Source organism: Phoxinus phoxinus, assembly GCF_949152265.1.
Source record: "Phoxinus phoxinus genome assembly, chromosome: 17".
NCBI lineage: Eukaryota > Metazoa > Chordata > Actinopteri > Cypriniformes > Leuciscidae > Phoxinus > Phoxinus phoxinus.
The window spans coordinates 1,760,217-1,785,216 of record NC_136892.1 but is presented as its reverse complement, the minus strand read 5'-3'; the positions used below and the strand labels follow the sequence as shown (position 1 = coordinate 1,785,216).

Here is a 25,000-nt window from a genome sequence, read left to right as displayed (position 1 = left end):
GGTAGACTTTGTGTGAGAGCACTTTGTGGACTACAACTCTTCGCTGCTTTCGACGCGTTTGAAACGTCAACACCACTAGCTCACGGCTCTAGCTCACGGATCCCGCTAGACATGGCTGTCTTTGGTGCACTTCACCGCCTTCTTTCAGGGAGAGGACAACATCGTTGAGGTTGGCGAAAACCACGGGTAAGTCAACTTTATGCGGTGACGTCACATAGGCGACATGTAGTCTTTCTCGTTATGTCTTTTCCACAACTGCTAGCCGACGAATCATACCATATACTGTCAAACTTGTAACATGAAAGATTATATAAAAAATTCACAGACAACATATGTTCACATTCATGGCACAATTCAAACGGGACCAGAAAATAATGATTTTCTCCCATTCACTTGCATTGACGCTTTTTCAACTTTGAGGTCCAGCGGGGTTTTACGGAGGGGGCGGGACTTACCAACTCTATAGTGAGCGGTGTCAGGTTTCATATTACAACATTTATTTTTAACTACTTGACAAAACAAATATCGACTGAAAAGTCTGAGTCTCAAGGTTTCATATTTTGTGATAGAAGTGATATTTGGACAGAAAAGTATTAATTTATTATAGGAGAACGCATTAAAACTAAATTTAATGAAATGTGTGTGTCTCCCAGTGGCTATTTCTGGTACTGCGCCTAAACAAAATCTCATAGAAACGTACATTTTAGTGATAACAACTTAGACATATGGCTTTGATTTTAGGGTAATAATTATTTTGTAAAATAAACATTTTATATAAAATAACAAGTTAAGGGGTTAAACCGTTTGGTGTAAGTTATATTTGAGTAAAATAAATATTATGCTGGTGTTTTTAAACTGTGCTTTCTCGTGACTAATGTACAGGGTTATGTTGGTGGGAGAAACTACGGCAGAGAGAGACGCTTGTCGGTTTTCTGAATTTTCTGCAGGTTTGGAGTCATGGTTGTCAATCCTAAACTCTGTGGCGTGAATAAACTCAAATTTCACACAAACAAATCTTTGTCTGATTCACTAGCCACCCACAGTCCAGTTTCACCAGCTGTCACACTAAAACATGCTGCTTTTCTGTGTTAATTATGATTATTACATATTGAGCCTTTTCCACAAAAATCAATACGAGAAACAGAAAGTCAACCGAATTACGTACGTTTGGAGATATTTCCTAATGATCTCAGCAGCAGTAATTCATCAGAAGATGATGAAATTATATGGACATAATGATACTTTAGACCAACTTTATAAAAAAAACAGCCAAATGTATTAGTTTTTCTCAAATTATGTTTACCATTTGGTACAAACCTTACATTTATGTAATATTTATACAAATAATTTATTTTTTCAAAGAGAAAAACATTAATACAAAGAAGATTACTTATTGTAAATAATAAGTAATAAGTCTATATAAATAATAAATAATAAATAATAAGTCTATATATTTAATATTATAGCTTCCCTGTTTATGCATTGTGTTCCTGCCATATCTGAGTTTTACCAGTTCTGAGCACGACTAATACATGTTTATTAAACATAAGCCAAAATGTTTTCAAATGTTTGTCAGCTTTTTAGAACTTAATTGCTCCATAAACAAAACCTAAACAATATAATTCGCTATAATATGAGAACCATAAGTAGAATTTCCAATGAGATCAAGCTAAAAGCATTGTGTTAGTGAATGTATTTAGTAGTCCTGGTTTCACAGACAGGGTTTAGATTAAGCCAGGATTAGGCCGTAGCTCAATTTGGGCATTTAAGTGGCTTTTGTTAACGTGCCTTAGAAAGAAAAAGACACATTACTGTGTGAATCTTGAGACAAAACAATGACACTGACATATTTGAAGATATATCAGTTCAAGTTGCTTTGTATGGAAGCTTGTTTCCGCCACAGAATACAACATTTTAAAAGATAATTGCGACTTTATATCACTCAATTCTGACTTTATATCGCTCAATTCTGACTTTATATCACTCAATTCTGACTTTATATCACTCAATTCTGACTTTATATCACTCAATTCTGACTTTATATCACTCAATTCTGACTTTATATCACTCAATTCTGACTTTATATCACTCAATTCTGACTTTATATCACTCAATTCTGACTTTATATCACTCAATTCTGACTTTATATCACTCAATTCTGACTTTATATCTCGCAATTGACTTGATTGATAGGCTTGATTGACAGGTGATCTGACCAATCATACTTCGCCATCCGCCATTTTGTCCACCAAAGCCGTCAGGAGAGTTAGTAGATTACCGCTGGAGGATGTGAGCTTGAGAAGCGGAGTGTACTGACGTCTCTCCGTGGTTATAACACAACATTCCTTCTGATGTTCATTCATGTTTATTTGATGCTATAAATGAACTAGAAGGAAGAGATGATCGGTTCACGAGCGGCTTTAACTGAGGCAGCGATCTGTCACACACATTAAAGAGCCACAAAACACTATTTATTGTTTACATTTATTTAAAAAAAATACCAAATTTGAAAGGTGAGACTTTGTTTAATATCAAAAGTAAGCTGATCTGTGTCTGTCAGTGTGTGTCAGTGTCTCTCTGCTCCGCGATGTGTTTTTCACTGCGTGAGAACATGGTGTGTGTGAGAGAGAGGCGTGGCTTGTCGGACATAGCAACAGTAACTAAGGGGGTGGGTCTTTGCAAACGTTCAATTGCGACTTTATATCATGCATCTCAGAAAAGAGAATCGCAATTGTAAGAGAAAAAGTCGCAATTACCTTTTTTATTTTTTTTATTCTGTGGTGAAAACAAGCTTCCATAGCTTTCAGTTAAGACAGCTCAAACATGCAACTGTGACTATCTTAAGCCTCGTCCGTGAAACCGGCCATATGTTCTATTAATAAAGACATTGTCTTATTGAAGATATTGGGCCGGTTTCACAAAGATAGACTTTGACTATGGCTTAGATATAGTAGATAGTCAGACTTCAGATAGACATCTAAATCAGACCGTTTCACAAAGCACTTAAGACTTTGACTATCTTAAGTAGGACTACACTGCAATGCATTCTGGGTAAACTAAGACACTTTTCAAAACAAAAAACATGGCGGATCGAGTAAGCGCATTCAGCCGCTCAGTGCAGTTTATCCCAGCAGAAAATATGTGTTTGTTGGAGGAGTATAACAGTTACAAGGACATTTTACTTGGGAAATTTAGCGGAGAATGTAGTAACAAGAAGAAATGTTTGGAAAAAGATTGCCATGACAGTTAACAGCGTTAATCCGACCGTTGAGCGTTAAAGACGTACAGAAAAGATACAAAAACGAAACCGACGATGAAGTCCTCATTATTATATATTTCCAGTAGTTACTGCGGTCCCTAAAAACCCTTTCCCTTCTCGGCGCTCTCCACGTCGTCTGCAAACCACAAATTATGAGCCGTTTTCGCTTTTCTTTTGGCTGTTTGTGATGTAACTGATTGTTACTGCTGGTTGCCAAGGTAACAGAGTCTTAGACCGAAGTTAGCCTGGGGGGAAGGTGTCTCATTTGTTTGGTCTAAATTAAGTCAGTCTTTATTTTTGTGAAACAGTCTAACTTGCATTAGACTAGTCTATGAGCAAATTTTAGACTTGTCTAACACTATAGACCGGTCTAAAGCTTTGTGAAACCGGCCCATTATTTTCTGAAGACCCATCATTTTCATTTAGAACCATCTAAAAAGCACATTAAATGCAGTGAGTTCTCAGTGATGGAGAGCAGTCTCGCTGTAGTGGACCACACATTGAGAGAGTCAGTGCACAGGTCTGGATCCCCGATCATGAGTTTGTTAGTTGTTGAGATTGTTAGTGAAGCGAATGCTGCATCAGCTCCAGTGGAGGACGTGCACCGTGTGTTTGAAAAAACTCATGCGGATAAAGCTGGTGAAAGTGAAAGCCATCCAACGCGAATAAAACCCTGTGTGTAATGACGTCACGTGCTGTCTTGCGATCGGATTGGTATATCGAATTGATTTGAGACATTTTAAGGTGTTTTCATTCATTTTCGCACTGAATCGCACAACATTCAAGCCAACATTTGCGAACAAAGTTTTGCTAGACAAAATGGATTCATTATTTATTCGGCAAATAACGTTTCCATCAGCGTTTATCGCATAAGCCGTATATCGATCAAGATACAATCCGATGAGACCGAACGCATTTCATTTGAGTCGATATTCATGAAATTCAATCGAATTTTACTGTTTCCATAAGGCATTTTTCATTCGATATCACTTAATTCAGATAAAAACGTGTGGATGGAAACATAGCTTGTGACTATCTTAAGCCTCATCCGTGAAACCGGCCATATGTTCTATAAATAAAGACATGGATATTGTCTTCTAAAGACCCATAACTTTCATTTAGAACCATATATAAAGCACTAGTGAGTTCTCCGTGATGGAGGAGAGCAGTCTCGCTGTAGTGGACCACACATTGAGAGAGTCACAGGTCTGGATCACCGATCATGAGTGAGTGTTAGTGAAGCGAATGCTGCATTATCTCCAATGGAGGACGTGGTGTGTGTTTAGGACGCTCCTCTCGCTCTCGGGTTTGACAGGCAGGTGTTCTCTCTAACCTGGGCAAATCAATGTGTTCAGCTCCACAGCGCTCTCTCCACATTACACACATTACCTCTTCTCATTTGAAAGAATTAAACCCAGCTGTACCGTCAGGAAATCACTCGTACGGCACGCTCGTTCCACCGAGCAGACTGCAGATGGACACCGGCATTCAGATGTTCCTCTCGAGCGCCAACGTGCTGTGTTCAGACTGCTGTCAGCACACCAACACTAGTGTAGACGTAGATGTAGATGTAGACGTAGACGTAGATGTAGATGTAGACGTAGATGTAGATGTAGACGTAGATGTAGATGTAGACGTAGACGTAGATGTAGATGTGAGATGACTGATCAGGAGTGTGTTTCCCTAAAGCACCGTTAGCCAACTATGGTCTTAAGTTCTGTCGTGATCATCAGTTCAGTGAGTCTGTGTTTCCCGAAACCATCGTTCTGACCAACATTTGTAATCAGCATCTCAGAGTTGTGTGTGTGTGAGCGACAGATCTCCTGTGATCAGAAGAAGAGTTTCTAGTTTGCATGACATGTGGACTCAATAAATCCTGATCTTGAGCTAAATAAGCAATCTGACATTCAGTGCAATCTGTGTCTTTCATTTAGAATACATGCAAATGTCTTTTACGTCTTTTAGTTTGTCGAGAGATTTAAAGTGTAGTGTGTGTGTGTGTGATCGAGCTCTAGTGCGTAAGAACGAGTCTATGGGCCCTATCTTGCACCCAGCGCAATTGACTTTGTACACCGACGCATGTATCATTCCTATTCTGCACCCGCGCACAGCAGACTCTTCCCTCCACAGACACACGTCGGTAAATTAGGGAATGAACTTGCGCTCGGGGGGGCGGTTCAGAGAAAAGAGGAGTGTGTTCCGGCGCAAACGTTCTCTGGTGATATTCTGCAGTTTCAGAAAACAATTCCTCCACTGACCAGGAGAAACCCAGTCTAAAGACAGCGGCGCCGCGCGTTAGTCATATGCTATTTTAAGCGCGCGTGCTTGGCCATTATGTAGCGTGTGAACAACACACACACTTTGATTCTCTAATCTAAACAGACGCAGCAGTTTTCATTTTTGCAAATCATACATTAAAAGGAAAATATGAACACACGAGGGAAATCATTGTTGTGTTCGTGAAGATGTGAAAAAATAGGCATAAATCTAGATTACACATTTACCCAAATTATTATACGCCTGTTTAACCGAAGCTAATGTGAGTGTGTTTCTCCATCATCCTCATACAATGTCACTTCTCTGTGTTTTACGGCCCTGATGAGAACATCGGTCTCCTCGGCTGTGAACCGCTCCTGGCGTGCGCCGGCAAATCCGCCGTTATAATAGCAATCCACCGTTATAATAGCAATCCGCCGTTATAATAGCGATCCGCCGTTATAATAGCAATCCGCCGTTATAATAGCGATCCGCCGTTATAATAGCGATCCGCCGTTATAATAGCAATCCACCGTTATAATAGCAATCCGCCGTTATAATAGCGATCCGCCGTTATAATAGCAATCCGCCGTTATAATAGCAATCCGCCGTTATAATAGCAATCCGCCGTTATAATAGCGATCCGCCGTTATAATAGCAATCCGCCGTTATAATAGCGATCCGCCGTTATAATAGCAATCCGCCGTTATAATAGCGATCCGCCGTTATAATAGCGATCCGCCGTTATAATAGCGATCCGCCGTTATAATAGCAATCCACCGTTATAATAGCGATCCGCCGTTATAATAGCGATCCGCCGTTATAATAGCAATCCACCGTTATAATAGCAATCCGCCGTTATAATAGCAATCCGCCGTTATAATAGCAATCCGCCGTTATAATAGCAATCCGCCGTTATAATAGCGATCCGCCGTTATAATAGCAATCCGCCGTTATAATAGCAATCCGCGGTTATAATAGCGATCCGCCGTTATAATAGCGATCCGCCGTTATAATAGCGATCCGCCGTTATAATAGCGATCCGCCGTTATAATAGCGATCCGCCGTTATAATAGCGATCCGCCGTTATAATAGCGATCCGCCGTTATAATAGCAATCCGCCGTTATAATAGCAATCCGCCGTTATAATAGCGATCCGCCGTTATAATAGCGATCCGCCGTTATAATAGCAATCCGCCGTTATAATAGCGATCCGCCGTTATAATAGCAATCCTCCGTTATAATAGCAATCCGCCGTTATAATAGCAATCCGCCGTTATAATAGCAATCCGCCGTTATAATAGCGATCCGCCGTTATAATAGCAATCCGCCGTTATAATAGCGATCCGCCGTTATAATAGCGATCCGCCGTTATAATAGCGATCCGCCGTTATAATAGCAATCCGCCGTTATAATAGCAATCCGCCGTTATAATAGCAATCCGCCGTTATAATAGCGATCCACCGTTATAATAGCAATCCGCCGTTATAATAGCAATCCACCGTTATAATAGCAATCCGCCGTTATAATAGCGATCCGCCGTTATAATAGCGATCCGCCGTTATAATAGCAATCCGCCGTTATAATAGCAATCCGCCGTTATAATAGCAATCCGCCGTTATAATAGCAATCCACCGTTATAATAGCAATCCGCCGTTATAATAGCGATCCACCGTTATAATAGCAATCCGCCGTTATAATAGCAATCCACCGTTATAATAGCAATCCGCCGTTATAATAGCAATCCACCGTTATAATAGCAATCCACCGTTATAATAGCGATCCGCCGTTATAATAGCAATCCACCGTTATAATAGCAATCCGCCGTTATAATAGCAATCCGCGGTTATAATAGCAATCCGCCGTTATAATAGCAATCCACCGTTATAATAGCAATCCGCCGTTATAATAGCAATCCACCGTTATAATAGCGATCCGCCGTTATAATAGCGATCCGCCGTTATAATAGCAATCCACCGTTATAATAGCAATCCGCCGTTATAATAGCAATCCGCGGTTATAATAGCGATCCGCCGTTATAATAGCAATCCGCCGTTATAATAGCAATCCGCCGTTATAATAGCAATCCGCCGTTATAATAGCAATCCGCCGTTATAATAGCAATCCACCGTTATAATAGCAATCCACCGTTATAATAGCGATCCGCCGTTATAATAGCAATCCACCGTTATAATAGCAATCCGCCGTTATAATAGCAATCCGCGGTTATAATAGCGATCCGCCGTTATAATAGCAATCCGCCGTTATAATAGCAATCCGCCGTTATAATAGCAATCCGCCGTTATAATAGCAATCCGCCGTTATAATAGCAATCCGCCGTTATAATAGCAATCCGCCGTTATAATAGCGATCCGCCGTTATAATAGCAATCCGCCGTTATAATAGCAATCCGCCGTTATAATAGCAATCCGCCGTTATAATAGCGATCCGCCGTTTAATAGCGATCCGCCGTTATAATAGCGATCCGCCGTTATAATAGCAATCCGCCGTTATAATAGCAATCCGCCGTTATAATAGCAATCCGCCGTTATAATAGCAATCCGCCGTTATAATAGCGATCCGCCGTTATAATAGCGATCCGCCGTTATAATAGCAATCCGCCGTTATAATAGCGATCCGCCGTTATAATAGCAATCCGCCGTTATAATAGCGATCCGCCGTTATAATAGCAATCCGCCGTTATAATAGCGATCCGCCGTTATAATAGCAATCCGCCGTTATAATAGCAATCCGCCGTTATAATAGCAATCCGCCGTTATAATAGCAATCCGCCGTTATAATAGCAATCCGCCGTTATAATAGCAATCCGCCGTTATAATAGCGATCCGCCGTTATAATAGCAATCCGCCGTTATAATAGCGATCCGCCGTTATAATAGCAATCCGCCGTTATAATAGCGATCCGCCGTGGAACAAGCGCGCCGGCTCTTAAAGGGAATGTGAGAGGACGCTCTGATTGGTTTATTTCACGTTACGCCCAAACCACACCTATGAGTAATGAAGCGACTTCAGACCAACACATTTTAGATTTGCGTCGGGCGCTAGAGTCGTTTATCCCGCCGGTATAATAGCAACAGCGCCGGGATCCGCCCACAGAGTTACTTGTGTTTCGCGTTTGATACTTGCGTTTCAGAGCGTTACAATAGGGCCCATTGAGTGAATCTGGAAATAAAGCAAAATAAATGAGAAAAATTAGAAATATTCCTCAGATGCATGTCTGTAATTTATACAAAAACATCTCGCATTAATTCAATCTCAAACAGATTCATTAACAGTAGTTATTACTCCACACGTGTGTGAAATCATAAACCAACGTGTTTGAACGACCAGTTTGCAACAATATGGTTTCGGGAAACAGTCGTGACTCGCTAGATGATTTATTCAGTACATCGTACTGTGATAGTGAAGCACGAGTTACAGCGCTGTACGAGAAACACACTCCAGAACGCCAGACTACTGTTGACCCGGGTCAGACGGAGACATTTGCCTTGTCTGAGCTGTGCTTGTTTGCACACACAACTGTCTGTCAAATGTTTGTGGATTCAACTGGCTCATATTTTAAATATATCTTCCACAAATCATTGTCATGGAAAAAAATATTGTCACCAAAAATCCTTTTAAAGTGGCATTTCCTTTCTAAAGAGCATACGCTTGAAGCTTAAATCATTCCTGTCTCTAACATCAACAAACTGGACTGAGCAAATAATGACAGGTTCCGGAACACAACCGCAGCCCGCAATCGGTCAGCCAAACTGGAAGCCCCGCCCCCAAATTGACACCATTGGTTGATTCGTGATTAAACAAACCAATCAATAAGAGACTCAGTGTTACACTTTGCAGGAAATTAACCAATGAATGCTTTACTAATAATCACTTTGAATATTAAAGTGAGATATGACATGAAAGTATTTTAACATCCAAATAAATATATATATATATAAATCAAAGGCAGATAAAACAAGTTTTTGAGTTGTTTAACAATTAGAAATATGTATATATAAAAAAGTGCCCCATAATGTAAATGCGTAGGCTTTTGAATGCATAGACTTCTGGACCAAATGTAAATTTGAATAAAAAATGTGTGTATCAAATGTATTAGTTTTTCTCAAATTATATTTATAGTTTGGTTCATACCTTAAATTTCAGTTACAATAGTCAATGTTTAATTGTCTTTTGAAAATAAATTATTATAATATAATATAATATAAGTAAGGAATAATTGACGACAGGCCGTTGAATTATTAGAAAAATAATGCACACCCGAGGTGGTAATGCGGTCACGACGCGAAGCGGAGTTACTCCTCGGGTGTGCATTATTTTTCTAATAATTCAACGGCCTGAAGTCAATTATTCCGCTTATACTACAGTTGCCACACCTCGAAATATTGTTCAGATGATGTATTTCAAGAAGTTTGAAAAGTTTTTGTCATTAAAACGCTCTTGTATGTAGGACTAATTCCTTGGGCATCTGAACCCATGCTCCGTTGCTAATTCCAAAACGTCATTTTAGAGTTAGTAACGGAGGTCTGAGCCGCTGATAGCAGACTAAAGGCCACTTAATGCTGGACACACGTAACGACTAGAAACATTCTCTGACTGTGAATGCAGCAGATTTAAAACACCGCTGTGAACACAGACTGAACGCGCTGAACACGCGTGCATGCAGATAAGTATCAAATTACATTCATAACCGGCCTTACAGTAAGTGTGTCCCCGGCTTTATGCAGTTATTAATGCAGTTATGAGAGAGAAAGAAGCATTCGCGTCAATATTATTATTTATTTATTTATTTATTCAATTCGTTTTAATTAATTCGTTCATTCTTTTTTTTTCTATTAGTGACAGACTAGCCTAATAAATGAAACACAAAGCCCTTTTAACAAGTATAGGCCAATCAATATTTTTTTATTTTTTATATTATCTGCAGCAGGACTATCAATTTATTGAAATATTCTTTTTAATTTTCTATTGATTATATATAGGACTATATAGGCTATATACTTCATTTATTAAAATTAAACTGCATGTTTCCATTGATTGTGAAGTTAGACATTGAAAATCACAGATCAAGCGCATGTGGCTGCAGTTTTCTTGTTATGAATTGTATCCTATTTTCCGTTATTACAGTTGACTACGCGAAGTGATATGGAACTGTAATACGGTTAAGACCTGCCGGAACTACTTTAGCCGTGCGGTTCCCTGAATATAATTGCACACCTCAGAACGTCCGTCAACCAATCAGATTCAAGCATTCAACGGCCCAGGGGTGCGTTTCCCGAAAGCATCGTTAGCCAACTATGGTCGCAAGTTCCGCCGTTATCAGCAGTTCAACGATTTGGTGTTTCCCGAAACCATCGTTCCAACGAACGTTCGCAAACAGCATCGCAAACTTGTGTGGTTGGAGCGACTGCTCTCGAGCTGCGGTTAGAACCAGAGTTTCTAGTTCACATGAGATGTAGACTGAATAAATCCTTATCTTTAGCAAAATAAGCAAGCGGACATTCAGCACAACCCGTGTTATTTATTTAGAATACATACAAATGTAATTTACGTCTTTTAGTTTGTCAAGAGATTTAAAGCACCGTTTTTGAAGACTGCGCATGTGTGAACGTGCTCTACTGTGTAAGAACGAGACAAATATTGAGTCTGGTAATAAAGCAAAATAACTGAGAAAAATTAGAAATGGTCTTCAGATGCCATGTCTGTAACTTATATGACAAAATCTAGCGTTAATTCGATCTCAAACAGATTCATTAAAATAATTTATTAGTCCACCACGTGCGAGACGTCATAAACCAGCGTGGTTATTCAGCGTGAACGATACTTTGCGACATATGGTTTCGGGAAACAGTCGTGACTAGCTAGTTGATTTCTCCAACGATGCATCATACTATGGTAGTTAAGCAGTGAGCTATATAGTTGTACGGGAAACGCACCCCTGTAGTATAATATAATATAATATAATATAATATAAAGCCAGTATGTGATCTGTACATTTGTGGTGTCACTGTCGAGCCAAAATACTATTTAAACATTTCATTTAGTTTTTCTATGTGGAGTGTTATTTGCTTTTAGACAAACTAATGAATGAATGACCAAGTGAATAAACCCCTCAGTTGTCATGATTGTGTGGTAATGCTGTGTTGTGTGTTGTGTGTTGTGTGTTGCAGAGGTGGTCCAGCTCAGTCTAGCGGAGGAGAAGCGTCTGAGCGTCACGACAGTGACCGTCGGCCTGAGCGCTGTGCTGTCCTGTGCCGTCCAGGGCACGCTGAGACCTCCCATCATCTGGAAGAGAAACGGCATCATCCTCAACTTCCTGGATCTGGAGGATATCAATGTGAGTACTTCCATTCAAACTGTTGAACATCAGCATTATTGTCCGAGAATAAATGCAGTTGTAAGCCCGTCTGGATCGAGCCACAGGCTGCAGAACGGGTGAAGCTCTCTGCGTGTTTCTGTCTTTCCACCAGGCTTGGGCACAATTCAACGCGTATCTGTGTTACAAATGCTCCAGGCACAACGTTTAACCATTTCTGATAAAACTATGACGGTAATAGCTTGCCGACACCAAAAATATGAGACGCCGGTGTTAAAGTCAATGGAGCGCTTTGAAAAAGTGTCGGACCCTCTGTGGAGCTCGTTCTTGGCTGCGCTGTGATTGGTCAATCTACATTATAGGGCGTGGCTTAGCCAAAGGCAAATTACCTAAATCACACTATAATCGCATTATAAGAGTGCATAGTCATAAAAAAATACCCATTCAGTTAAAACCGTCTTTTGTTATATACTGTGTTGTTGACTCTTATCTAAATGTATGCTGAAGTGTGGCGGTGTGGCGGACCAAATTCACAAAGATTATTCTAATTCAAGAGGTTCAACATGAATAGTCACTGCTAGAGAAATACACGTTTGTGTAATTTAACTCAAAGAATATTGACCTGGTCCTTTCTGGAAACCCTTTATAATGTCTGATGTACGGTGAAGCTCACCTGTAGCACTTTTTGCAACAGCATAACTTGGTTATATGCGTCCTACGTGCAGTGGCGTATTTTTACCGTATTTTGGATTAAAGGGAATGCTGTGGTTCTGAGAACACCTTCTCAAGGTGAGAACCCATGCCGAGTTTCTTTCCTGATGTGAAAGATTTCATCCTCCTGTTAATTGGGCAGCTGCTGCATATCTGATAATCATCCAGAGCACGAGGCTCAGTCGGGGGCCAGTTGCATTGATTTTCACCAATTAATCAGTATGTTAGAGAAGTGAAGCTCATGCCAAAACAAATTACAAATGTTAATGTTCATTATCAGGACACATGCTCTGCATTCTGAGGCACACTTTCCGTTTGCAATTACTGAACACATTTGTGTTTCCTCCACCTCGTTTTATCATGATGTAATTGTAAATAAGTTCTCAGGAGTCGTGCTGATTTCAAAGGACTGCAGGTTTGAGAAGCAGACATGCTCGGGGAGAGAACGGGTAGTGTTTAATGAGCTGTGTTGAGCTCACCTGCGTTCCTGACAGCATGGGGTTGTGTTTCTGCGCTCACTCATTACAATACTCTAATTGCATGTTAATGAAGTGTTTGCTGAACGTTGCAACACTGACCCAGTCAACGACGCTGCGCGGGTCAACGAGAGCGAGCACCGGTGAAGAGTGCCGAGTGAGAGTCGGGACGCTGCGGAAGACGACTGGGTTCTTTACCTTCAACTGGGAAAATAAATACAATCAAACCAGAAATTATTCAGACACCAGACGTCATTTTTGATATTTTTTTACTAGTGTGTGCAGGACACTATAGTTAATTTATGTAAATGAGGAGAGCAAAATAAAGTAAATTATGAGATATTATACACTCTAAAAAATGCTGGGTTGTTTTAACCCAATTCTGGGTCAAATATGGACAAACCCAACCATTGGATCAAATATGCAATTAAAAAAATGTAACCCAATGGCTGGGTTTGTCCATATTTGACCCAAAATTGGGTTAAGACAACCCAGCATTTTTTAGAGTGTACCCAAAGATTATTCATACAGTGACTACCAGTAAAATGTATAAACATTTGGGACCAAAAATGATTTGACCTGATCATGTGTTTTGTCTTTAATTGCTAATGCTCTTTTTACACACACACTGAACACAATGAAGCATTGCTTGGTAACTGGTTGAGCTAAACTGGTATTATCTAATTGTGTAGTTAAATTTACCAGCTGACAGATATTCAACATAATTCATGTGTGAGACAGTCTAACAGAAGGACGGACAAAACCAGTCAACTGAGTTCTTGTCATATTTTATTACCGTTTTCTAAACTATAGTGAGTAAACTGTGATAATGTGAGAAATGTTGAAGGAGTCTGAATAAATGTAGGTGTGACTGTAAATATGTGATTGTGTTTTGCACCTGATGTTGAAGAGAGATGTGTAGCTGTGTTTTGATTGTGAGGTCTATGGCATTGATTGGGTCTGATTCCTCGGACGGCTTCCCAGGGGAAAAGATTATATTATATTATTCGACATGCTTCTCACTGTTGACTGATCTTTAAAAATTAGGCATATAAACAGGCATATGGTATAGCTACGTATCTGTATAGTAGCTAGAGTTGTAGGGTACGGATCGTTTACAGGTGCTTTCAGTATGACAGTTCATGCCGTGAATCATTGATTTCAATCCAGCTGATTTAAGTAAATGTTGTTAGATAAATACCTTAACCAATATTTGTTATTCCCTAATATTTAAAATATATTTTCATCATTTTTTGATGGTTTAATCAAACTAATAGTGTCATTATAAACAAAATATCCCCTCTGGACATCACTTTTGGCCAGTACTGTAATTGGGAACTGGTGTAGATGGAAAAAAGCAGCGGGCCCAGGACTGAACCTTGTGGTACACCGCTGGTTACGGCACAGCGTGAGGAGAGTGCTGTTGTCGAGCTGTTGTCCAGATATGGAAAGCTGGAAAGTTGAGATCTGGGGATGTTGCTTTATGGGATGTAGTGGGAATCTGGTGCTCTGTGAAAGAGTTTTAACTTTTGCGTTCTGACATAGAAATCTGTTGACCAAAGAGAAGGTCACACAGGCGAGTTCAGAGCTAAAATTTGATGTTGCAATTTTTGTATTTTTTTTTACTATTTATTAAAGCACTATTCATTTATATATGTCTAATAAGTAAAAGTGAGTTTTAAGTTACACTTTCTTTTTTATTCCATCATGTCCTTTGAATGGGCAAAACATCTGATCTTACATAACTCTATTTGAAGGAAATAATGCTAAAAAACAGAATGAGATTAAAAGTTGCAGGCAGGTTTGTCTTACCGCTGAGAGAAAAAGAGAGAAATAGACATATTTGAATTTAAATTAATGTCTTATAAAACGTATAAAACAACCCAGACAGCAACATAGTGTTGGCATTCAGATCTGAGACGGCACTTAGCTGCTGTCTGGGAAGTGTTCTGAAATGAATCTGAAATTATAACGTTTTTAATGCCACATTTCACAACTAGTTTCTGAAATCGGTAAACACACACAGCATTACATTTGAAGCAGTGAAGATGTTTTTCAGGTGATGCTGTGTGATGTAAAGCTCAGCAACACAACACAGTGACCCGGGAGTAAATGAACTGCTGAGGGTTCAAACAGAAGAAGCTCTAAATTTTAGAAAAGCCAAGCCAGTGTCGTGACCTCAATCCGGCTGCAGTCTGTCGTGTGATCCGAAGCGAGGAGGAGCGTGCAAATGCACCTCAGCGGCTCCAGAAACATTTAGTAGAGGAAATTGCCAATAAAGAGCTTATCTAATGTTTTATTCGTTTAAACAGTATCAAACAGCTCCTTCAGTTCACACATTTATTGCTTTAGAGATAAATTGGCACAGTTGTGTGACGAACACTCATCTCTGATTCTAAATCTAATGGCAGCTAAATTTCCCAAGTGTTTTTGTGTTTTCCGATCATTTTAATTAGGGGTTTATTAACTGTAGTTTTGGTGCTGTTATTTTGGTTAAACCTCGTCACAAGACATTATCTGACAATTGATTTAAAAATTTGAATGACAAACTCTTAATTACATTTCATCAGAAAGTGGCAGGCAACACAGTGATGAAACCCGCTACGAGTCCTCCTTATGCAGCGTAATATCGGCCTTACGGCAGAGGTGAAGTATTATCAGTCACATAATCTATATTTAATAAAAAAAGTCATTAGTTTTTGTCGTTGGGTTTCCACAGCATCCGTGTCCTTGGACGAGAGTCACTTCTGCCCTCTTCATCCTAAAACTTCAGCACTTGGAGGCAAAGTGTTGTTTTTCCAGGAGCTGATCATCCATCTCGCTGGATTAGTGACGACCTCCTAAACAAACAAATCGCAGTTTTGTTCCCTGTACGGCAGCCGAGCCCTTTTCAGTGCGCCCTATAAAGCTGCAGGTGTGTTAGGGTTTAAGAGCGAGATTTCGTGTCCTTAAATCATTTACCCTCGGCAAACTCATATAACTACAAAACAGTTTAATGTTTTAATCCCCCTTGAGTCGGCCCAAAACCCCAGATGAGGGGACGCATCCTCACAAAACCACAACAGGCTTCATTAATCACGCTAATGCTGGCTATATTTTTAACCCTTACCATTTATCAGCCGGAGAGAGCATGACAGTGAGGAACAAACCCCTTCTCCCGCTCGCTCATGGGACGCCCCTGATTCATAGTCTATTCATCCCATGCCTTCCTGCTGTTTTATTCTCCGTCTCTTTATTCCCGTTCAACTAGGACTTTGGCGACGACGGCTCGCTCTACATTACGAAGGTGACTACGATTCACATGGGGAACTACAGCTGTCACGCATACGGCTATGAGGATCTGTCCCAAACCCACGTGCTCCAGGTGAATGGTTAGTAGTAGAATCTTTCATATCTCACCTTTGCTTTTCATGAACTCTGTTGCAATGTCTGTAAAGATTATAAAATGGATGACTAAAGTTGTGTACCTTTTTTATACGGTGTCCACTTTATTTTACAGTCCTGTTCCCCCTATGTACTTAATATAGTAATTACAATAACTGGGTAAAAACTTACCCTGAACCTACCCCTAAACCTAACCGTACCCCATGTAGTTACCTTATATTAACCAATACTTTCTTAGGTGAGTACACTGCAAGTACACATAAGTGCACATACTGTAAAATAAAGTGCAACCATAAATCACTATAGTAATTACAAAAACAATCTAAAGGTTAAGTGTGGCAGTAATACAGTATGATGTACATTGCATTAAGGCTACGTCCACATCTATCCAGATAGATTTGAAGACACATCTTTTTCTCTATGATTCATTACGTTTACATTTTATCAGAATAAACTCCAGATCCTGAAACAAAGTTCCAGGAAAAGGGACAGCAGAACTTACATGTTATGGTAGTAGAGAAACTATGTAACGTAGTGGCCAAAAAGTGATGTCCGGTCTAGGAAAATTACATATTCACCTTTTTTTTCCCCAAAATATTATTATTATTATTATTTTGTAAGCATATTGCATATTGGTGCATGTAGTCGATTGTTTTATTTGTTTTGTAAGCATATTGCGTATTTGAGCATGGAGTGGATTGTTTTATTTGTGATAATAACGCACTGAAACATAACAAATTGTGCAGAGAATTTTTGGTGGCCATGCTGTTATACAAAGAAATTATGAATGCATAACTGATTATGCTGTAGTCAATGTAGTATGCTTTTTTTTTTTGGATAGTAAAATAAAAGCTGTAGCTGTAGTTTGCCCCTTTTTTTTTTGCCAAATAATTTTTTCAGATATATACCTTAACCAGGTTTAGTGCCTCATATTTGAGTCTGGTTTCTGCCAAGGTTTTTTTCTCCATTATGTCTCCTGATGGATTCCTTGGGTTCCTTGCCACTGTCGCTTTGGCTTTTGGCTTGTTTAGTTGGGGACACTTAATATTCAACAATATTATTGATCTCCTGCACTGACACCATTATATGAGAACTGAGCTGGACGATGACATCACTGTTTTCTCCTGAGCGGCTGTAAAGATAAATTAACTAAATTAATAACGTTTTTACAACAGAAATGAACCATCACTAAACTTACTTAAGCTGGACTGTGATGGTATTTTCTTCTCGATCTGCTGTACAACAGAAACAAACTTTGTTGCATTATTTTCTTGTTACCACTGTAAAGCTGCTTTGAAACAATTTGTATTGTAAAAAGCGCTGTATAAATAAAGGTGACTTGATTTGACTATTTAAAATATTTTAAAAATATAAAATATTTTCCTCATATTTTGTTGGTTTAATCAAACTTGTAGGGTCATTAAAAACAAAGATCCCCTCTGGACATTACTTTTTGCCAGTACTGTAATTGGGAACTGGTGTGGATGGAGAAGAGCAGCGGGCCCAGGACTGAACCCTGTGGTACACCGCTGGTTACGGCACAGCGTGAGGACAGTGCTGCTTATGGGCTGTTATCCAGATAGGATGTAATGCTGGAAAGTTTAGATTGAAAAATCCAGAAGCATTCATGCAGCAATGATGGCTACAGAGAGATGGGGAAACTAGCACATCGTTTTAGAAGAAAGGAAACTGCTTTAGTTACGACAAGGACAGAAGGTTTAATGCAGTGGGTCTGAATACAAAGTGACATATATACTTATATATATATATATTTGTTGGATTTCAAACCTTTTTTTAAATTGCGTTGATAAAGAAAATAGCTTTCATCTTTAGGTTGTTCAACCCTTTAATTACAAGGCATAATTTTTCATTGAGAGAGATGAAGGGATATAAACAAACACTTTATTGAAACAAAGATAACAATCCTTTAATATATTTGTGGGAGAAAAATACTGGGAGAATTTTCAATTAGCGGGGACAAAAGCGTGATTGTTGGCGAGCTTGTTTTGTCAGTAGAGTCGCTCTAATTGAAGAGAGATACAGCTGAATGAAGAGCCTTGAGCGGGACGTGTGTTTGTTGCTCAATCCCCACCTCATCTCTCATTCGTGTCATTAAATGACCATTTCTGACTAACACAAAGCAGCGAATCCTAAATAAAGCAATTGTTCTGGAATTGAATGACTTTCTCTGTTGTTCACAGTCTCTTTTTTGTGTGTCTTTGTCCTTCTAGTGCCTCCAGTAATCCTGGTGTATCCGGAGACTCAGGCCCAGGAACCCGGTGTTGCTGCCAGCTTGCACTGCCATGCTGATGGTCTTCCAAACCCCAAACTCTCCTGGCTGAAGAACGGCCTGGACCTGCAGCCACTCACATCCAAGCAGATCTCACTTCTCGGTACGTCCTCTTGGGAATCAGATAAAGACAGACAGACAGATAATGGCCAGCGTATGCAGCGAAGCATAGGAAAAACATCCGGTAACACTTTCAATGAAGACCATGAATTATAGCATCATGTATACTTATGTATATGTATTACTATTCTATAAATATAATTAAAAGACTCATTAAGTTACATTTATTTTATTTTTTATAATTTCTTATAAGTCATGCATTTGCTTTTTCAATGTGCATGTTCATAATCCATTATACACTGATTTATAAAAGATCATATGTGACCCTGGACCACAAAACTAGTCACATGGGTAAATTTTTTGAAAGTGAGATGTATACATCAGCTGGATAAATAATCTCTCCAGTGATGTGTGGTTTGTTAGGATAGGACAATATTTGGTCGAGACACAACTATTGAAAATCTGGAATATGAGGGAGCAAAAAATTGTAAACATTGAGAAAATCTCCTTTAAAGTTGTGCATTTATGTTCACAATTGTGCTGCATTCACTCACAAAAATACATGTTTTATATATTTACGGTAGGACATTTACTAAATATCTTCATGGAACATGATCTTAATATCCTCATGATTTTTGGCATAAAAGAAAAATGGATAATTTTGACCCATACAGTGTATAGTTGCTATTGGCACAGATATACCCGTGCGGCTCCAGACTGGGTTTGTGGTCCAGGGTCACATGTATAAAATAGACCCAGAGACACTTGTTTGCTGTTTTAATTATTTATAAAGTATGTCTTTAATGGCTAATGTTTGCATTAGAGGTCATGAATGCTTGTTTAAATCTCCTCAGCCATATGCATGGTTATAGCAGTTTGGAATTATACTTAAAAAAATAGTGTTGCAGTGTTTTGCTAGTATCTAAGATTAAATATATTATATATTTCAACTATTTGTATTAATTATTTTATGGGTTTTTCCCCATTATTTTATTACAGGAATTATAGTTCATTCGTTACATCTAACTTAAAATGTATGAGAACATCATGATTTCTTAACATTTGCTTTAGGAAAATTGCATCCTACGTGTTTAAAGCCATAAATGATGCAATTAAAGAGGTTAGTAACTGTATTATTACTCACAATAGGTATTTATAAGAACACAACACAGCTATTAATAACTATATATGCACTTATTAGACAGAAATAAATAAATGTATAAAATAAATACTAAAGTCATTGCAACTACTGTATAATATAATACTATTATAGCAATTGAGATTGCATCTTTATAGAAACATTCATGGACTGAATAATTAATACTTATAAATCAGTCTATAGTGGATTATGCACTATACATGCACTTTACACATTACATGCACATTGAAAAAGCAAATGCATGACTAAAAATAATTGAAATGTTCTTATAATGCAGTGTAGGTCTTAATGAGTCTTTATAAATGTATGTATAAAATAGTAATACGTATAAATGATCTTCATAGCAAGTGTTATGAAACATCCTCCACGCGCAGAAGTGTATTGCGTCTGTGTTCCAGTCGTTGCTCAAGCGCTGTGGGACTGATCCTGTAAGGACGCCGATGATGATGATGATGATGAAGATGAAGATGAAGAGCTCTGTGGTGTCCAGCAGGAGTGCAGTATTGTTTACAGAGTAGCCGCTTATTAGATGGCACTTTATTGCTCGAGTGCGGTCCATTACTCGCTGTAATAGGCTGTTATTTGCATCAGATGTTTGCGCTGCTTAAGTTCCGTGTAAAAAAGACGAGAGCTTCAAGGTCTCATCTCTCTCATTTATTAGTTTCAGCTCCACCGTTTTCCCAGCGGTTCTGGTTATTTATCCATTCTGTAGAGGTTTGATATAACACAGAACGTTAGTGGAAGTGGTGTGTGTGTGTGTGTGTGTGTGTGTGTGTGTGTGTGTGTGTGTGTGTGTGTGTGTGTGTGTGTGTGTGTGTGTGTGTGTGTGTGTGTGTGTGTGTGTCTGCTTTCATTTCTCTCTGTTTTCATGCACACATTCATATTTTATAAGCGCTTTAAAGCTCTCCTGTTTCTGTTTGTGTCCACAGAAATATGTACAGCATCGAGATAAAAGATGATGAAAAATTCACTTTCACAGGATGACGAATAACAGTGCGGAGACACAGTGTGTCATTTTGTGTCGAATGATTATTTTTGGTTTATTGCTATATGGAAAGATGGATAGACTTGTAAGCGCACTGATGGCGACGTTAAAAACGAGTCTTGATGTATACTCTAGATAAAGCAAGACGAACTATCACAAACCATCAGCGTCTCCCACCTGGGGTTACACTTGATGAAAGTCAGAATTATTCAATCATTCAAATATCAATGAAAACAATCAAAATAAAACAAATAAAGATTAAATATGTGTTACTAAATTATTGAAACATTAATGTAAAATCTCTGAGAAGAGTTCGGCTGACACATGAATTGGGAATCCCTGGTTTAAATGAATTGTTATTTTTAGGCAAACACAACTAATATTGTTTTGGTGTGTTTCTCCAATTATAGGCACTTTTTACTTTTAGGAAATAAACTCCCATGTACATAATGTTAATTTCGTTAACGAAAACTATGATGAAAAAGTGTTCATTTATATGATAAATAGTCTATAATAAATCAGGAAACTAGATGAGATCAAATAAACCATGCATATGAGTCGACGATTTGTGCCAACAACTAAAAAATTGGTGAAAAAAAAATCTAAAATGACTCGATTATAATTTTGTGAAAAATAACCGTGACACCAATTTAACCATTATGCACCATGCCGAAAATGTGACTAAGTTTTCATTGACTATGAAGCTTGACACAAAAACAGGACAAAGTTGACTAAATATGATCAAATCTAAAAAGTACATTTCACACAGGACTAAGATTAAATAAATAAAAATATCTGATGAAATGACCATATGTGATCTACATCAGTGGACACACATCATCCGGTTGTATATCATAGTGTATTCAATAGCATTGTGTGGTGGAAATTATATTTTTTACATTCACTCAAAACGATCGATTTATTTCGCTTAGGCACATTTCACAGCTAATATTTCACACACACTGAAACTCTCTTTTTGTGCATAATAAATGAAGATATATTTAGATATATCAGATCTCGCCTCATATTTCATATCTGACACTGTCTCCTTAAATGCTGTTTCTCTTAAATGCTTAAATCATACCCTTGGCTCAGCATTCAGTTAATGCGTGACACTATTTTTATCAGCATAAATGTATGGGGTTGAATTGAATATGAATATACAGTACGAGAGAAATGCATATCCTGTGTGTCAGGACCTGGAAATGGTGGCGCTTTCTTTTGTCTTCTCGAGTCTGAACGCCCCTGCGGTGTGACAAATGAATGTTTTAAAGGCTCTGAATTATTATGAGCTCACAAATACTGCATGCATAATAATTCTATGCAAAAGGCTAATTATAATTTCATGTCTATAATCCACTCGCAGAACATAAATGCAGCTGATGTGGAAATATGAAGTCAAGCTGCAAAAGAAAGTATGAAGAGTGAGAAGTTTTGGCCAGCGGTGAGAAGCGTGTTTGAGTCTGTGTTTAGAGGAGAGAGAGAGAGAGAGAGAGAGAGAATCACTGCATGTGTGTGATCTTTGACACAGCACATGAAAGCGCTCGAGTGACACACACACACACCGCGTTCAGAGATGCTTGTGTTGTGATCAAGACAGCATCTGAGACTCGCTGAACTTCGAGAGCAGCCGTCCTGAGATGTCACACACACACACACACACACACACACACACACACTCAACAACATCCGCCAGTCTTCTCAGTATACAAGCACTGCTTTGATTTGGAGATTGTGTGTGTTCATCCATAAAGCAGCGTTGTTATCTTCATGCTCATTATTACTTGAAACGCTGAATCTTTTGGTGACGAATCCCGGAACCGTGGCGGTTGATTTCATGAAGGTGTGTGTGGTCACTGGTCAGATTCAGAGGCGCAGAGATATCATGAGAGCTTCACTTCTCTGTCCTCCTGCTGAAGCCCATCACCACTGACACAATAAACATATAGCCGACTCTCATTTATTATTAAATGATGGAGAAATGTTGTCAGAGACGCTTTTAATGACTGAAGAATTATTTATTCATGAAATCCATTTGGTAATGAAAGTAAAGTCATTTGCAATGTTTTTATGACTGAATTTAATTAGCATCAAAGCTCGATAAGAATAAAAGCGAAACACCATCAAAGTAACATCATGAACTGTGTGTGTGTGTGTGTGTGTGTGTGTGTGTGTGTGTGTGTGTGTGTGTGTGTGTGTGTGTGTGTGTGTGTGTGTGTGTGTGTGTGTGTGTGTGTGTGTGTGTGTGTGTGTGTGTGTGTGTGTGTGAGTGAGTGAGTGAGTGAGTGAGTGAGTGAGTGAGTGTGAGTGAGTGAGTGAGTGAGTGAGTGAGTGAGTGAGTGAGTGAGTGAGTTAGTGAGTTAGTTAGTTAGTTAGTTAGTTAGTTAGTTAGTTAGTTAGTTAGTGTGTGAGTGAGCGAGTGATTGTGTGAGTGAGTGTGAGTGTGTGAATGAGTTAGTTAGTTAGTGAGTGAGTGAGCGAGTGATTGAGTGAGTGAGTGAGTGAGTTAGTTAGTTAGTTAGTGTGTGAGCGAGCGAGTGATTGTGTGAGTGAGAGTGTGAGTTAGTTAGTTAGTTAGTTAGTTAGTTAGTTAGTTAGTGTGTGAGTGAGCAAGTGAGCGAGCGAGTGATTGAGTGAGTGAGAGTGTAAGTTAGTTAGTTAGTTAGTGTGTGAGCGAGCGAGTGATTGTGTGAGTTAGTGAGTGAGCGAGTGATTGAGTGAGAGTGTGAGTTAGTTAGTGTGTGAGTGAGCGAGTGAGAGAGTGAGTTAGTTAGTTAGTTAGTGAGTGAGTGAGTGAGTGAGTGTGTGAGTGAGTGAGTGAGTGTGTGTGAGTGAGTGAGTGAGTGAGTGAGTGAGTGAGTGAGTGAGTGAGTGAGTGAGTGAGAGTGTGAGTGAGAGTGTGAGTTAGTTAGTTAGTTATTGTGTGAGCGAGCGAGCGAGCGAGTGAGTGAGTGAGTGAGTGAGTGAGCGAGCGATTGTGTGAGTGAGTGTGTGAGTTAGTTAGTTAGTTAGTGTGTGAGTTAGTTAGTTAGTTAGTTAGTTAGTTAGTTAGTTAGTTAGTTAGTTAGTTAGCTAGTGTGTGAGTGAGTTAGTTAGTTAGTTAGTTAGTTAGTAAGGGTGTATTCACACCTGCCTTGTTTGGTTCGATTGAATCGAACTCTAGTTCGTTTCCCCCCTTGGTGCGGACCTTTTGGGCAGGTGTGAATACAGCAATCGAACTCTGGTGCGGACCAAACAATCGAACTGAGACCCAGCTGAAGAGGTGGTCTCGGTGTGGTTCCAAACGAACTCTGGTACGGTTCGTTTACGATGTGAACATGAACCGACCCAATATCGGCCCAATATCAATATCGACCCAATATTGTTCATTCAAGTGCGAAAGAGGATTCCATTCCGGCGCGCTGTCTGGCCACACGATACTGTTGCGCGTCATTCTGCGCGTCGTGTGTGCATCATTGGCAGTGTTGTGCATGAACGTGTTCACTGAACGCGTTCATATTTTCGCCGAACGCTGAACGAATCACTTTTAATGCAATGAACGTGAACGAGAGATTTTTCGAGAGAACTCATCTGATTTTTTGTACATAGCATAGCCTATTTGTTAGGATTTTAGTATCATAATGATTAGGCTAATAAATGCATGCACAATTATCCGTGAACTTGATTTGAACAAATGCCTTTCAACTTGTGTGTGCAAAATTCAGAATTAAATGAATGTGCAGAAATTTTTACAAATAGAGAGTATGATATGTAGGCCTACTATACTGTTGTAGCCATTTAAAAAAGCGCGTTTCATATTTATTAAAATATTATAATGTTATTTTATTTTTTTTCATTTATGTTGATTTATGAAAAGTGAACAGCACGACCGAGATAGGATTCGCAATATGAGACATGGAGCGGGTCAGACATGATTTTGACCGTTGAAGTTGAAGTTGTTATAGAAAGCCTTTCTTTAAAGTGAATTTCGTTTTGTATAAATTGTATCTTAATTTTAATAAATTTTTCATCAACCAATTGCCTTTATTTAATGAATAGGCCGACGAAACAAATATAACGGAGGCGCCCGCGCGCTCACTTGCAT

At 39.0% G+C, this 25,000-nt stretch overlaps 1 protein-coding gene across 2 annotated transcripts in view; it reads left to right on the top strand.

Annotated features, from left to right (window-relative positions):
- The window catches only part of fstl4 (follistatin-like 4), a 256,801-nt gene that overhangs the window by 205,979 nt on the left and 25,822 nt on the right, over positions 1-25,000 (top strand). For both annotated transcript variants that reach the window (XM_079585040.1, XM_079585041.1), the window contains exons 7-9: positions 11,706-11,872; positions 16,289-16,409; positions 18,654-18,815. In XM_079585040.1, coding sequence (XP_079441166.1) covers positions 11,706-11,872; positions 16,289-16,409; positions 18,654-18,815 — 450 coding nt within the window. The remainder of the gene's footprint in view (positions 1-11,705; positions 11,873-16,288; positions 16,410-18,653; positions 18,816-25,000) is intronic.